The sequence below is a fragment of the Cynoglossus semilaevis genome, chromosome 11 (genome assembly GCF_000523025.1).
Source record: "Cynoglossus semilaevis isolate Cse_v1.0 chromosome 11, Cse_v1.0, whole genome shotgun sequence".
In the NCBI taxonomy this organism is placed as follows: domain Eukaryota; kingdom Metazoa; phylum Chordata; class Actinopteri; order Pleuronectiformes; family Cynoglossidae; genus Cynoglossus; species Cynoglossus semilaevis.
The window spans coordinates 7873810-7889909 of NC_024317.1; the positions used below are offsets into that span (position 1 = coordinate 7873810).

The 16100-nt window shown below is 44.9% G+C and overlaps 1 protein-coding gene across 1 annotated transcript in view; it reads left to right on the forward strand.

Moving 5' to 3' along the window:
- Nucleotides 1–15467, forward strand: part of lrig1 (leucine-rich repeats and immunoglobulin-like domains 1) — a 34104-nt gene extending 18637 nt beyond the window's left edge. Inside the window, exons 7-18 of the mRNA XM_008320350.3 lie at nucleotides 114–257; nucleotides 1394–1537; nucleotides 3706–3786; nucleotides 5600–5671; nucleotides 6142–6213; nucleotides 6429–6592; nucleotides 7051–7404; nucleotides 7962–8243; nucleotides 10607–11041; nucleotides 11690–11824; nucleotides 12082–12369; nucleotides 13666–15467. Coding sequence (XP_008318572.1) covers nucleotides 114–257; nucleotides 1394–1537; nucleotides 3706–3786; nucleotides 5600–5671; nucleotides 6142–6213; nucleotides 6429–6592; nucleotides 7051–7404; nucleotides 7962–8243; nucleotides 10607–11041; nucleotides 11690–11824; nucleotides 12082–12369; nucleotides 13666–13868 — 2374 coding nt within the window. The 3' untranslated portion in view covers nucleotides 13869–15467. The remainder of the gene's footprint in view (nucleotides 1–113; nucleotides 258–1393; nucleotides 1538–3705; nucleotides 3787–5599; nucleotides 5672–6141; nucleotides 6214–6428; nucleotides 6593–7050; nucleotides 7405–7961; nucleotides 8244–10606; nucleotides 11042–11689; nucleotides 11825–12081; nucleotides 12370–13665) is intronic.
- Nucleotides 15468–16100: the final 633 nt, after the last annotated feature.

Sequence of the window (16100 nt, forward strand, 5' to 3'; positions counted from 1 at the left end):
GTATGTGTTGTGGAAGATTGGGAAACACTGCTGTAGATCATGTTTGCTGCAGTCTACTTTAACGTGTCTTCAGAAATACCAACTTGTTACCCACTTGTTTTGTCCCTCTGCAGTCATCTGGACTACAACAGTCTTACAGAGGTGAACAGTGGCTCCTTGTACGGCCTGACTTCCCTCCAGCAGCTTTTCCTCAGCAACAACACCATAGCCCGCATCAATCCTGATGGATGGAAGTTCTGTCAGAAACTCAGGGAACTGTAAGTACCAGCATTTTGTATTCATCACGTATGCTCTGGAAAAAAAACCTACTTACTTTGGTTAAGTATCCTGTACTTGCAAAGATAATTGTTAACATAGGATTATACACTTGAGCCTAAAAAAGTATGTCAGATGTTTTGAAATTTGCCATGTAATTTTTTTTTAAGATCATGTTTCAGAAGATCTCCCTCCCTCTTCTTATAGCCTGAGAACACACATCTCCACCCCCACCCATATCATTCGTCTACCTTCCCCTGGGTTAAATAACATTGTGTGTTAACACTCAATATGCTACGCTATTCTGTGGATAAGCCTGTTTATCCCATAATTAGAGCTTGGCTCAACAGCACTCAAGTCCTTTGACAAGAGTTTTTGTACTAAGTTCTGAAGCATAAGGTTTGGAAAACCGCCATGTAATCCTCCTTCAGTGGTGTTGTGGCAATTACAACGAGGGATCTCCTTCAGTCCCTTTGTCTAGTAAATGAGGAGTTATTTTTGGGGACTCTTTCTCGTTCTGTTGACATGACTGTCGTTTTGCTCATGTAAATGCTTTGCTCATCCCAGGCGTAGCTAACTGCAGGAACATGGAATACCTGTGTTTGTGTAACCGTAAGAAGAAATCAAGTGATAGATGACGATTATGCCAATGGTGTTTCCTGAGCCTGGGTATAAAGAATGACAGATTGCTTCCCAGCGCTATCCCTGAATGACCTCATCTCAGCACTAAAGCAGTGGTTATATGCTTTTATTATCTAGAGTTATGATAAACCTTTTGGCTGATACGAGCGAGAGACCGGTCTTTATGAGAAGCCTGTTATTGCATTCCCCGTAGATCAGGTTAAGGTGGTCAGCACGGAGAATTTCTGCACACATGACTGGTCAAGCAGACCTAAGGTCTGGCCAGAGAGACAAAAAACAAGGCCTGCAGGGTGCAGCGTACGCTGATGTTCTGAGCTGCTTCAGTGTTCTGCCAACCCATCATCTCTTTTCAGGACCACACACTGTACATTTTTACATCTTTTCCATTTCCAACTCTCTTTCCTTTTTTCTCTGTTTTCTCTGCATCTGTTCTTATTTTACTTTTTCTTTTCCCCTTTTTTTGTCCGTCTCATATTCTGCTCCCTGCTCTCTCCAGAAATCTGTCGTACAACAACTTGACTCGTCTGGATGAAGGAAGCCTGGCTGTGTTAGGGGATCTGAACACTCTCCGTCTGGGCCACAACTCCATCAGCCACATCACAGAGGGAGCCTTCAGAGGCCTCAAGGCTGTACGCATCTTGTAAGTACGCCGCAGCGCACCCCCCCTTCAGGCACTCTCACCACAATTACTAAGCCACCAATAATCTCTGGTAACTAAGTCATCATGGTTTGCACCTGTGAATAATGCGCCACTTGGGAGTTGTGAGAGAGTTGACGTGAAATATTAGTTTGCTTGTGTGGTATATCAGTGGATTTAAGAAAGTCTGGGTATAAGATCAGACATCACAGGTTTTTTATTTCTCTCAATTTTTATTTAGCTATTTGCTAGTTTCTACATTTGAGGTTTTAAAAGAAATCTGCATTCTAATAGCCCTCACTTTTGATTTGGTGTTTCTCAGTACTGATACCCCAACGTGCTAGTTCAAGGAGAAAGTGGTATTATGACTATGTTTTAAATATGTTTTCATAGCCAAATTACATCCATTTAAAATATGTAGTCTGAATAAGAATATTACATTTTAATAATAGCCCTGAAGTAATATCATTTTTCTCACTGTCTGGTGGATTGTCGTCTTATTCTCTCTGTGTTTTTGGTGGTCACATACAGTAGGTCTGTTTGGGCGTTTTCTCTGAAATAAACTTGGCTGTTACCAGCCTTCTTTGTCACTAACTCCCCTGAAGAGATTCTCTATGTTCTGAGAAGTCATGAATAAAAACATAGAGATTCTCTGAGATGTTCTGAGAAGTCATGAATAAAAACAAACAGCCAAACTGTTTCCCATTCTGGTCCACATTCTGCACAAACAGACTAATTACAACGAGGCAGGAATGAAAGGGAGTCCGGTATAAATCCAGAAGAAAGACTTCAGTTTTCAAATAATGTCCACTTGGCTGTGCCTTGTCTCTGTAAGAGCCAGAGAACACAGTGAGGTAGTGCGCGGTAAAAAGAGTCTTGTCGGTCGGTGGAGACACAGCCAAGCTGCCTTTTATTGGGACACTGGTTGTTAATAAGCCACTGAAAAAAGAAGAGCTGAGGAGGCACTGCTCTGTCTTTGTTCTCTCCACATGATACCTTAGTCTCTGGTTGGCCATTGTGGCTCTTGTTTTTTTGATGGTACACATCTGCTCTTGTAATCCACTTTAACTATCTTTCTAGTTCTTCAGTGTCATTTTTTTTCTCTTTCTGCACCCTGTGTCTTTGAGGCTGGCCTAATCTAATCAGTGGTTGGAAAGACAGACATAGGCCGGGATAGAGAAAGAGCTGGGTGAGCTTTAATTGGGTCTGCTGCTGAACGCGCTGGCATGGGGCTGGAGCCTGCATCGGGTTGTGAAAGCTCCAATACAAGCCATCTTGCCCTCCTGGCTCATTGGGGCCCACTTCTCTGTGCCCGGTCTCTCTCTGTGCTTCACAGCCCCCACCACTGGCTTTACTTTAACAAGACAACAGCCATTCACATGCAACCAGCCAGAAAGAGAAGGAAATTGGCATTCCCTTCCAGTCTGACTATGACCGAGGCCAAAAGAGTTTGAATAGGACCAAAAAAGAGTAAAAGATGCACAGAATGTTAAAAGGAAGGGGTGGATCTGAGGATGTTATTGTAGAAGTGGTAGAGGTGTGGTTGACCATTAAGCTCAAAGGGATTTTCTTAAGTTTGAATGGTCTTAAATGGTTCAGAGAAGACCTCTGATCCGGTCGTCTTTCTTTCACCTATCATCTAAAGAAGAGACCAATAAGGTGGAAGTAAATGGACGTCCTGGCAGCTTCAGCTTTCTCCCTGAATTCTTTGTTTTTTCTTTTTTCACTAAAGTTGAACATGGCCCTTAACCTTATTAACACAACACAGTGTGGGTTTTGGCCTCTGCATACAGTGACTGCCTAGATTAACAAATCTTTCTGTCTGGACTCTGCAATGGTATTGTGTTTCTGCCAGAGCCTCCGTGTGTTCATGAATTATACATGCTTTTTCCCAAACTGGGGCTAGTTCCAACACACCAACACAACTTTTCACTTGCACATGCCCCCACCATTCTAAGGGATAAATAACCGAGGTTGGCACAGTGAAAACCATGAAGGACCAGGGGCAGGTGGTGGAGACAGGAGGTAAACCTGAGGCTTTTAGACCAGCTTTGGCGAGTGCGCTGTAACACCGCAGCACTAGAAGATTCTGTTCCTGTTCTTCCCTTCCTTCCTTCCCTCCCTCCCCCTTCTCACTCTCTCATCCCCTTCTTTTCTCCTATTCTCCACAGGGAGCTGGACCATAACGACATCTCTGGCACAATAGAGGACACCAATGGAGCCTTCTCTGGATTGGACAGTCTCAACAAGCTGTGAGTATCTTCCCTGGCTCCTGCTTTTATCCCCCAGCCTCATTTTCTAGCATACACTTCTTTTCATTCCTCTGTCCTAGCCTGCTGCTAATTCAATTTATTCAGAGTGCTTTTCTCCAAAGTCATAGGGCCAAAGAAACAGCTTTCGATTTTTTATTTTTTTTTGTATCCAAAACATCCGTCCAGATCTTTATTTTGCTGTTTGCCAGCTTGGTCATATTAACTACAGGCATTATGTATCTTTCTGCTCACAACTCTGGAATACAGAGAAGAAAATCTGTTCTGGTGTAGTATAATAGTTAGTGTCCTGCTTCATTTAATAAAGGAGATGTTCATCAAAAATGTTTCAATTTTTTTAAAAAAAAGCTAACGGGCAGTTAGCTCTCTGTTTGACCATTTAATTAAAAAAAAAAATTAAAGAGGCAAATTTATATCCAAACGGTACTATTTTCTGCCAAAGGTTGGCAAGTTAAGAAATTGCCCTGGACCTGGAGTTGCTGGGACTGAGCTGCACACTGCAGAATGAAAAGATGGATCCAGCCAACATGGTTCCCAGTGTGAGCGTAGCTGAGAGAGAAAGAACGCGAGAAAGGGCTTTTCTTTGAGCTGGCAGGGGTTTGCTCTCCAATAGGCTTATTTCTATTTCTCCTTCATGCCTCCGCTCCTCTTGTCCTCTCATTCTCAGTCCCTGTTGTTAGGGACTGAGAGAGGGTGAAATTGAGGGCTGCATTCAGTCATCAACTTCAAACGCATCACACGCCCCGTTCCCTGACCCGGCCCCTTTTGTCGGGACATTGGCGGAAGCTGCCCGCTGCATCCCAATCCTGGCAAAAGTGAACCATGGGAAAAAGACATTCAGAAAGCCAAAGAAGGAATGAGACATCAAAGGGTATTAAGGCCTGGCTTTAACATTGATCTATGGGTGCAAATGTGAACACACACCTGACACTTGTAAAGACATGCTTTGAGGGGCACTTGGGGATATTTAGCTGCAATTTACACCTTAAACCCCCGGCCCGCGGGCCAATTCCGGCCCACAATCCACACACATCTGCCCCCTGACTTGAAGGTATTGTTGTATTGTTACCATAATCTGGTCCGCATGATTTTTTTGAGTTGTAAAAGCTAGAGATTTCTTTAGGATCTGCATCCCACCTGCAGTGGTTAGCCACGTAGCAGTAGCAACAGTTTGAGAGTTGTCCTTGGAGGCTTATCAGAAAAAGCTTTATGACCAGACACAGGATAGTCTGTGTAAACATGTGAGTGGGCTTGAACACTGGGGTCTTCATGCTGTGCCAGCTAGCCATGTTTCCTCTGACTATGACGCAAAGGCTGCAGCGGGGGAGACCTTTGAGGGAGGGGAAGTTGGCAGACAGCAGAAGAAGAGATTAGGACCCCAAATCAGGGTGAACGGCTACCTCGGAGCTGAAGCCAAGCTCGACAGGGACAGACTCAGACTATCCTTAAAACCTCCTCAGGGGGAGAGAGACGCACAGCACATGGCTGCCAGGACGTTTTGTTACATTCTAATAAAGATAAAAGTGTTCTTTGAAGAGCAGTGCAGAGCTTAGTTGACAACCCCCCCTCCCCCAGTCCCCCACCCACCACAGCTTCATCCTGACTGAAATCATCCTCCATCCTGGCTAATCTCCATGCAGTTCAGATTTCCAATACCCCAGTCCCCTCAGTCTTATCAGATTGAGCCTTGCTAATTGTCTTTCTCTCTCTCTCTTTCCCCCTGTTACTGTTGCTCCCCCTTTCCCCTCTCACCCTCTTTTCATCCATCGACACCCTTCATGTTTGGAAACGGCAGGACTCTGTTTGGAAACAAGATCAAGTCCGTGGCCAAGAAAGCCTTCTCTGGTCTGGAGACCCTGGAACACCTGTGAGTATCCCACAATGCTTAGCTGTCCCTCCTCCCAACGAGAGAGAGTGAGTGAGTGTGAAGGAGTGCGTGTGTGTGTTTAATGTTCGCGTTTCCTGGGGTGTTGCCAAAAGTAGCTGGCACAGAGGAGACTGCTAGCAATTTAATAGCTTCTTTGTAAAAGGAGAAGATGGGCCTTTGGAAGCACCCAGCTGCTTCTTTCTTGTTAGCATAGCATAAATTCAACTTTGACATTTTTTTCACCTGCCCTCATGCAGGAACAGAGCTTTCAAACATATGGTTAGCTTCATGAAAGAAAAGGAATTTCTATAAACACTTTCACAGGCAGATTATTGAAGGAATAATGGAAAATGCTGGGAATGTTTCCTCACTGATAGAGGCCTAGTTGAAAGTGTGAAAACCTTTAAGCGCTATGTGGACATTTACTCTTGTGTGCGAGTGTATCTGAACACCATGTTTTGTCCCAATAGGAACCTGGCAGGGAATGCTATACGTTCCATCCAGCCCGACGCCTTCACTAAAATGAAGAACCTTAAGTCTCTGTGAGTAACATCACGCATTTACACTAACACACATCCCTAAGGTCCAAAACTGCACGTTCAGAGAGACAGACAGAAGCAGATAGACTGTCACACTTGACTCTAATTAAAGAACACAGTCACGGTGTTCTTTTGGCATCCATGCAGCTTTTCAGAAACTCAGAGCCTATCCAGTAACAGGTGTGGTATATATATCACATGCACATCTCTCCCCTCAGACTCATCCAGAGTGACAGCTTCCTGTGCGACTGCCAGCTCCAATGGCTGCCCGAGTGGCTGCTGACACGTGGTTTGCAGGCTGGAGTCAATGCCACATGTGCCCATCCAGAAAGCCTGAAGGGCACGGGCATCTTCCAGGCTCCGTCCAGGAGCTTTGTTTGTGGTGAGTTTTCTGGGTCTGTAATTAATTCTTCGGATACAAATTCACAGTAATGTACAGACATTTGTCTTCTCACACGTTTGTTGTTTACCTCTATGAATCACAGTATCACAGCAGTTTTAGAACCTGGCCGGTTCTTCTTAGTTTGTTTTTATTTGAACTCTCTTCTGTAGATGCCTTTGACCCACTCCCTGCAGTCTTTGGTGAATCATTGAAATTGAGCGCAGACATCAAAGAGCTTGTAAATGTGTTTGGGCAAAAATTGTTTGAATATACAACAGCGAAAGGTGTTTGAGACACAGAGATATTTTAATCCTATTATACAAGCACATAATCCTGTGTTATTATGTTACTCAGCATTAACTATATGACCTTTGTTCTGATATGTCTCCATCTATTAACTGTCTTCTTTGTCTCTTATTAATCTTGTGGGATGTTTTCTCATTAATTTCAACTTTCAGACGACGTCCCAAAGCCTCAGATCACGGTCCAGCCAGAAACAACAGTGACAGTCTTTGGTAGCAATGTACAGCTCACCTGTACTGCTGCCAGCAGCAGCTCCTCCCCCATGACCTTCGCATGGCGTAAGGACCAGGAACTACTTCAACACGCAGATACTGAAAACTACACCCACGTACAAGCACACCATCGAGGCAACGGGCCCGACGCGACAGTTGCTGCTGGAGGCGTAACGGAGTACACCACAATCCTGCACCTGCGACAAGTCACCTTTGCACACGAAGGTCGTTACCAGTGCATCATCACCAACCACTTTGGCTCCACCTACTCCAGCAAGGCCCGGCTCATCGTCAACGGTAGGCGCCTTTAAGTCATTCCAAGACAAATTGTTGGAAAATAAATCTACAAACATCTTTTCCTCTGTCTACGTGAGTGTATAATGAGAAGTGCTTGTTAATATGACACAGATCAGTTACATGATTTGGCTGGGTCAGCAGACGAGGTGTGGAGCCATGCTAGATTATTCTGAGTAAGGCCTACTCTGCTGATTGATCTCCATTTCTATGCCAGCTTCGTCAAAGGGTAAAGAAAGCTGTCGTAATATTGTTGGAAATGTACAGCACTACAGCACAGCAGGTTCTCTGCTCCATAGTATACCCGCTACTGCAGTATGACACTGGTCAGCAGTACTAAGTGACCACTAAGTGAGACATGTCAATCCATTGTACATCTTATTGATTGGACATGAAGGTCATCAAGCCAACCTGTAGGAATAGAATAATAGGAAACAGTTGGTTCTTTAGTCTTTGCCTTTGATGATGAAAAGAAATATTTTTTCGTCTGTCGTTCAGAGACAAAGTTTGCTTAGAGACATTCATACTGATGGAGTTGTGATCTTGTATTTTTTCCTTAGTTCTTCCATCTTTCGACAAGACTCCAAAGGATAGCACCATCAGGACTGGTCACACGGCCAGGCTGGAGTGTGCTGCCAAAGGCCACCCGTCACCACAGATTGCCTGGCAGAAAGATGGCGGCACAGATTTCCCCGCCGCCCGTGAGCGCAGGATGCACGTAATGCCCGACGACGACGTCTTCTTCATCATGGACGTCAAGCCAGAGGACATGGGCGTGTACAGCTGCACTGCCAAAAACACAGCGGGCACAATTTCCGCCAATGCTACGCTCACTGTTCTCGGTAAGTCTGGCTTGTTTTCCTGTGATATTTCTGTCCCTGTTCCAGTTGTGACCTGCTTGTAGTGTCGATCGCATTCCCACAATCCCAGAGAGGAACGCAGCTCCTCACTCAGCTGGCAGCGTAACCGTCCAAGGTTGGAGAAAGAGAGGCTTTATAGTTTTCTTTTCTCGGCAGCTGTGGCCTTGCTGCAGGTCAAAGGCCAGAGGTCACGGTGGAGGGGCAAAGGGGGATGGTGGGGAGGTGAGCAGGGCTCATAGAGGGGTGTTTGTTAGGCATTCCCACCCCCGCAGTCTTGGTGGGAGGGACAGTCACGGCTGCTTCACTGCAGGCCTCAGTGCTCCAAGTTTATTGGCTGTTGTACACTGTTAAATCAAACAAAAACGGAACTGCTCTCCTATAACCATCGCAGCACACTGATCATCTTTGTCCTCTCTTTTCAAACTGGATAAAACGCCCCCCTTGTTGGAAAGTACTAAAAAAGTGACATTTTACTGCTTTATTAGAAGCTTGGAAATTTAGTCCGAAGAGTTTAAAAATTAGAGAAACATGGCCCGACCTAGGGCTGCTGCTTTATGGCTGTTATGCTGTTTACTCCATTTTCCTAGGCGGCTTGAACGCACCATGGTATAGTGCACAAGTGCATTTTGTTCTGTTCTGTGGCAGCGTACTAGTAACAAACGGCAGCGCAGTCTAAACAGATAGAATGATTAGCATATTTTCAACTTACACCTCCTCTCTCTCAAAACGTGCTGAAAGTGAAACTAGTGTTTGTGTTCGGGGGCAGGACCGCAGTAGTGTTTACTGCTGCATTGACATCACACAATGGGCACAATTTTTTTTGATTGTCTTGTTTTTGTGATTGTGATCAAATGTCAGATTTAGCCCGACCGCCGCTGGTTATATCTGTGTTGCACTTGTCAGACACAACACGGCAGCTCACGACAAACGCTAATCCACTGCACAGCAGAGAATGTTGTGAGTGAAATACTGGGCCTCTGCACTGACTCTGTCATGTTTGGGTTTGGTAGGGGGGGGGGGGGGGGGGAGGGGAGGTCTGCAGTCGAGAGGCCTCTGTCTGGAAAACATAGGTGGTAGAGAAAAATGGGAGCCAAAGAAGAAGTGGAATAGTTATGTGGAGCGTGTGTGTGTGTGTGTGGGGGGGGGGGGGGGGGGGGGTTTTGGGGGGGGGGGGGGGGGGGGTGAGGGACTGATGGAGAGGGAGGGAGTCACGATAAAAGAGTGAGGAGTGACTGCAGTGGATTAAGGAAGATTTAATCTTGATCTGTCCCACTGTGATGTGGAAGTGTTCACTCTGAGAGGAGAGGCCTTTACACACACACACACACGAACACACACACTGCTTCATTCACAAGATGTAAATCTGTCCAGGAAACTGTTGAATTCATTCTGGTGAGAATTGTTGTTGTAATGAAGCTGTGGTCAGTTTGAAAAAACAGAATTAATCAAATCAATTCAGATCAGAGTTTATGAAAATAAAACTTTTACTCTACTTTTTTATACTACTACTTTTTGGACCTGACCAAAAGATTAGGCTTACTTTACTAAAGCCGTACTTACTAAATTTACTTTAAAAACAGATATGTACGGTATGAACATTTTTTTAGCAAACTATTTTCTTTTCATAGTTTTATTAAAGTGCAACCTGGAGTGTCTGCTCTATCGCCTATTCATGTCTGAATCGTAACATCCAGACCTTGATGTGGACCAATTATTTTAATGTAGGAAAAAGTAACAAAGGTTTATTTGACGTGATGTGTCGAAGTTAGAGTGGAAAAAATACAAATAAATGTGGACAGATTTGGACATTAATGATCGTCCTTGGCTGAAGGTTGAAACGATGATTTCCAAACCATCAAACTTACAAATCTGCTAAGAACGAATTTTAATTCCACACTTATTTGTTTAAACATGTTGAAAACGCTGAGACACAATAGTCATTTTCCAGCTTGGGATCAATAAAGTACATCTGTCTATCCAGTAACATAGATCATACACTAACACTTTAGCCAACAGGCTAACTGATAACAGCATCAGTTACTTCAGTATGATTATTGTTTCACCAACACACGGTTCATTAACCTTTTATAACAGAACAGAACGGACGCAAATGACTTCCTGCTACAACATTCCTCTACGTGCAGATCGCTGTTGTCTAAAACCTGGTTCAAATGAAAACACAAGCCTGTCTGTAGCCTCAGTCTGTCCGGCAGAATCACAGACTGGGAACAAAGCAGAAACCCGAGAGCGGAAACACAAAACTTTGAAGCTACACAATAACAATAGAGCAACAGAACTCTAGGTCCTCTGATCTGTTGGTGAGAAATCCTCTGTCTCGTCCACAGAAACCCCCCACCTGGCCCAGGACCTGGAGGATCGCAGCGTGGTGGTCGGGGACACGGTGGCGCTGCAGTGTAAGGCCCTGGGCAGCCCCCAGCCCCGCATCACCTGGTTGCGAAACGACCAGCCCCTGCGCCCGTCGGAGCGTTATCACTTCACCGCGGGGAACCAGCTGCTGATCATCGGCGCCGCCTCCATGGAAGACGCCGGTCGTTACACCTGCCTCATGTCCAACACGCTGGGCACGGTGCGTGCTCACAGCGAGCTGGTGGTCACGCAGAGCAGAAATGTCTGCGCGGCGCCATCCGGGCCCAGCACAGTCACTATAGGCATCATCGTTATCGCCGTGGTGACGAGTATAGTGGTGACATCACTGGTGTGGGTGTGCATCATCTACCAGACCAGGAAGAAGAGTGAGGAGTGCAGTGTCACCAACACAGGTGAGCCAAATCAAACTGTTTATTTATTTCTTATTTGCCAGTCCACACAAACGGACTATTATACTGTACACACACACTAATGAAACCAGTGGGCGACACTCTGCTGCACCCCGGAGGTGGAGGGAGTTATTTTGGCTCTTATTCAACAAAATACAGCCTGAAACCAGCAAGCATCCAATCACAAGCCTTTTCACGGCAAGGCCATAATGGCCGCTCTAAAATGGTTCAGCCAACCATGAATGGAACCTAGAATCTTCTGATCAGTTTCTGGAAACTGTTTTACAAATTAGTTTTACATCAACAACCAACATCATAAAGAGGTGGAGGTGGATATTTTCATTTTCTAACATTGAGTGAACACTCAACAACATCACAACTGTGTTCAAAGCACCCCCTGCAGGGGAGGTGGAGATTTTCATTTTCTAACATTGAGTGAACAGTTTCACAAAAATTAAAAAAAATCACATTTATGATATTAGCTCATTTATAAACCTGCCTTATCCTTATTAGGCTTCTCTTCTGTTAATCGTGGTTAAATTAAATTAAATTTGCTCACTCGTATGACTCACACTAACCTTTAGTGAGTACAACCATAAAAAAAAAAAAGAATCAAACCAAACTAATTTCTTTTGCCCGTTTGTCCCTCAGATGAGACGATCGTTCCCCCAGACGTCCCCAGTTACCTGTCCTCTCAGGGCACTCTGTCCGAGCGACAGGACGTGTGCATCCGCGTGGAGGCCGGTGGTGGACCTCAGCCCAACGGACATGTCACTGAAACCTCAGGTAGCCAACACTTGCCGCCGCTTTCCCCACCACCTCAGCCCCAAGACACACACTGAAGTCCTACGGCCTTTCCCCCCGCTCCACTAGTTCTCCCCCTGCCTGTGGGTGAATGTCACCGTTGCGTAACGATGAATGCCCCGCTGTGCAGAAAGATCTGCTCAGCATCAGAGTTAATGGCAGCAGACGCTCAGACCACTGTGTTGACACACAGTTGTTGATTTTCGGGCCTTTAAATCATTTATTTTCTCTGCCTGCAGGCTTCGACCCTGCCGTGGTGTGCACAGACTGCATGGAGAACTGCAACAACTACTCCAAAGATTCAGACTACTTGGCACAGAATTACCGCCCCGCCAGAGGCACGGAGTACGAGCAGTACTCCATTCCACCACCGTACTCTCGCTGCTACCCAGCAGAGCACCACGAACCGGGGTCTCAGGCCGCGCCGCACTGCAACGGGACACCCAACGGGATCCGGAAGGATATTCAGGGATCCACATATCCAAAAAACCACAACACGTTACAAGGAAACCAACATGACAGAAAAGGTAAGATGATCAGCTGGGGATCGAATAGCACCAGCCGGGTGACGCAAAGAAAAAGTAATTAAAAAGGCCATAAATCCGGAGGACTTCCTACAGCTCTCATCGTCCCGGTTTATCTAAGAATATCTTCTCCATCAGCTGATGCCATGAGAAACTGGCTGCTGTCGACAAACTCTTATCAGGAAGAATTCCTTTCAACACTATTGTTCCAGGTGTCGGCTCCGCCCAGCATTTGACGGTATATCATGGTTGCATTTCCCAGAGTGCCTCAGGAGATGGCTCAGTGCAGACACTTGAGTTCTCTCTGCTGCCAAACGCCCGCCGCTGCACGTCGAGGCCTGTTCTCTCAGATTCATCTCCTCCAAATAGAACCCCTGGGTTCCTCAGGTCCACACAGCCCTGTGCACACACGCCTGTGCCTCCGTGTCTCGGAGCAGAATCCTCTTCTCCAGTTCACGACGACAGAGTCTGTTCAACACTGAATAACCTGTCAGTTATTTACTAATTAAACAATAAATCTGTCAAACACAGACAGATCAGGAAATCACTCCAGAGAAGTTGGGGCAGTGCAGCGTACGCAGTCACAGCTGCCAGATTCAAGAACTCCCAGACTTCTGTACGCAGTCACAGCTGCTGATTTAAAGGGGAACTGTTGCCCATTCCTGCCAGATTCAAGAACTCCCAGACTTCCCATGTGTCCTGGAAAACCTTGAAATTTAAATGTCCAATATTCACAAAGTTATTTCTCCTCCCTTGTCTTCACCAACAATCATGTTAAAGGTCGCGCACATGCATGTCTGCCATCACTAAGTCCGAAGGAAATATAGAAACGTATCATTTCGCTGTTTGCAGCTGGTTCATCCACTACTGTAGGACGCTCCCAGTCTATTTGCATATACCCTCAGATGCTTCCTGTTCAGTTTTCGGTTGATTCCACCTCAGGACAAAGTACTAAGGACAAATCCAGGAACATTCTAGTTGAACAATGTTAGTCTGTGGCATTGACTGTTTATCAACAACCACCTCCTCTGTCTGTCTTCTGTGTAAACATAGAAGTATTCTGTGTCAATATACAAATGTACAGCTGTAGAGAAAGGACGTTTCAAACCATTAAGACACAATATTAGTGTTGGTGTATAACCAGGAACTGTCCTGGAAAAGTCCTGGAAAATACTTAAGAGTAGTAACCCTCTACAAGACAGCTTCATGTGGACACCTTGTTGGGCCACTGTTTGGCCTTTGACCTCACTCTGCTGATACAGATTTTAACTCCACTTCCTCTGTTTCTGTTCCCCTCAGTCAGCCCAGCGGGGAAGACGTCCACGTGTCTGTCCTCGCCGGAAGAATCCTTCCACAAACCGGTAAAGTTGACCGGCATGAAAAGCTACGACCGCACCGACACGGAGTGCGAACAGGAGCTCAGACAGACTCTACTGCCCAACGGACACGCCCTCAGAGCCTCCGACAGCGAGAGCGCCCCTTTAAGGAGAGCCAGCGACTAGCAGGAGCTGGCTCTCGGCCCCTGAACACGGACTCGTGCAACAATGAGCGAACCTTTTCTTCTTTTTTTTTTTGCACTGGGAATAAACTGCTACCTCATGTTGGAGGAGAGTGAACCTGAGCCTCCTGGGCATGGACTGATAAAGAAAACACACCAGGAGGGGGCGGAAACACAGAGGGCATCCGGAGAGTGAAGACGGAGCTTGTGTGGGTGGCATCCCATCTGAGCGTTACGGCTGTACATAGTTATAACCTTCCTCTGGGAGGTGACCTGTTCAAATTCTAGCTCCAGACAAATGTTATCTACATTTGAAGCATGTAAATGTAGGGAGTCATGTACAGTGTTTGTATGTGCAGGGGCGAAAATGAGAGAATTCTACCTTTGGACCTTTGACTGTATATAAGAGTTTTCCTATATTATATATATATGTGTATATATATATATATATATTATAGCTTTTACAAAAAAAGAGTATTTGAGTTTATTTGCATGACAAAGAAAGGAGTGATGGTATTTTTATTTTTTCTTCAAAAACAAAACAAAAACAAAAAAAAACAAAGCTTTTACAAACGTTCAGCTGCGGTGCCTTAATGCATGATCAAAGTAAGAAACCTGGTGACTGTGTTTATGGGCAGACGTTTCACTCACTCACAAACAATCAACGCATCAACCTGATTGCACTTGAATGTTTTTTTTTTTTATTTCTGTCCACATAAAGACACAGACTTCAACACCTGGTTCTGTATGAAGGAAGAGCTGTGACGGAAAACCATGTCACATGGTTCGCTCGGTCAAAGCACTTTCATTTAAGAGGACACCATTTATTTTCCTCCTAGGGTCCTAGCTCCTCCAGAATTTTGTATGTGAATTTAACAGGTACGATCGGGAACACGGCGCAAAGCTTTTCAGAACTCACAGAGGAGGAAACATTCTTCAGATTCTAAATTTTTTAAAAAAATGACTGTATGTTTGCGCTCACACGTGAACAAACATCAGCAGTGATTCTCAGCAGCACACAGTTAACATCTGGGATGGAAATTTTGTTTCAAAAACCATGTAATGAAACCATTGGATTAACAGGTGAACCCATGACACATTTGACGTTATTATTATTTTTAACAATGTTTTCAGCAACTTAGGTTTTTTTTTGTGCTTAAATATCATCAGGCAACTGACCTGGTTTGGGTTTGACTTCTTTCAGTTGTCTTCTTTCATTGAAATGACCTGGGAAAGACAGAAATCACTAACATGTCTTAGACGCTACTGCACTATAAACTTCCTTCAACACAGTTTAAAAACAAAAGCCTGAACAGAAAGTTTAGTGTTTGATTTTTAAAACATGGTCCCAGGGTCAGAGGGTCTCATGAACCAGCTCCCCCTAAATCCTAACAGCAGACTAATCGTTAGCACACAGTCTGTGTGCTCAGTATTTGATACCATGGTGATGAATGGTGTGGATTGAATACAGAAAACCATCCGTCACTGTGTGAAACTCATCTCTGTCTGCATGCATGACAAGTGAATGCACTTGAGCAATGATGATGTGCGATCGGCCAAATTTCGGTGTTTTTGAAATAAAGAAAGAAAAGTTGGAAAACAACATTGAGTCGCTGTAATCTCTCTAATTACTAATGAGTGTCAGGGAGTAAAGGACCATTAGGGGGTCTTCTTAGTTGCAGTGTTGGAAATTACGTGAGCTTTATGTCCCGTCAGGGTGGACAGTTCAGGAGTCCAGCAAAGGGCCAAGAATGGAGACAAAAACCAATATATGTTGTGAAATATAAGGATCTTCTAGTTTAATTTTTTGCACAATTTACTCAGTGTGAAACCTGGGCCTGTTTAGTTGAACACTGCTGATATACTCACAGGAATTGAAGAAAGATCTTCAACAGCCGAGTCTTTTTTTGTTTAAAAGCCATCTGCTGCCACCTAGTGAAAAAAGCGTATTTTCTGCCTGTTACAGTAAATTAATAATAATTTTAAAATCAATTAAGTGAAACTGAACAATTTTCCGTGACACACCACATGATCGCTGCCACTGCACAGAGGAATCACTGCCATAGTGAATCAAACTTCAGGAGGAAAGTCCTGAAACAAAAACTCCTCATACAAAAACCCCAAAGAATCATTCAGTGCACAGCTGATCCTGCTGCTGTAAGGCAGGAGAACTCAACACTTTTCCACCATGTGGCCCTCAGTCATGAACATGAACGCTCCATGAACTGTGAACCGT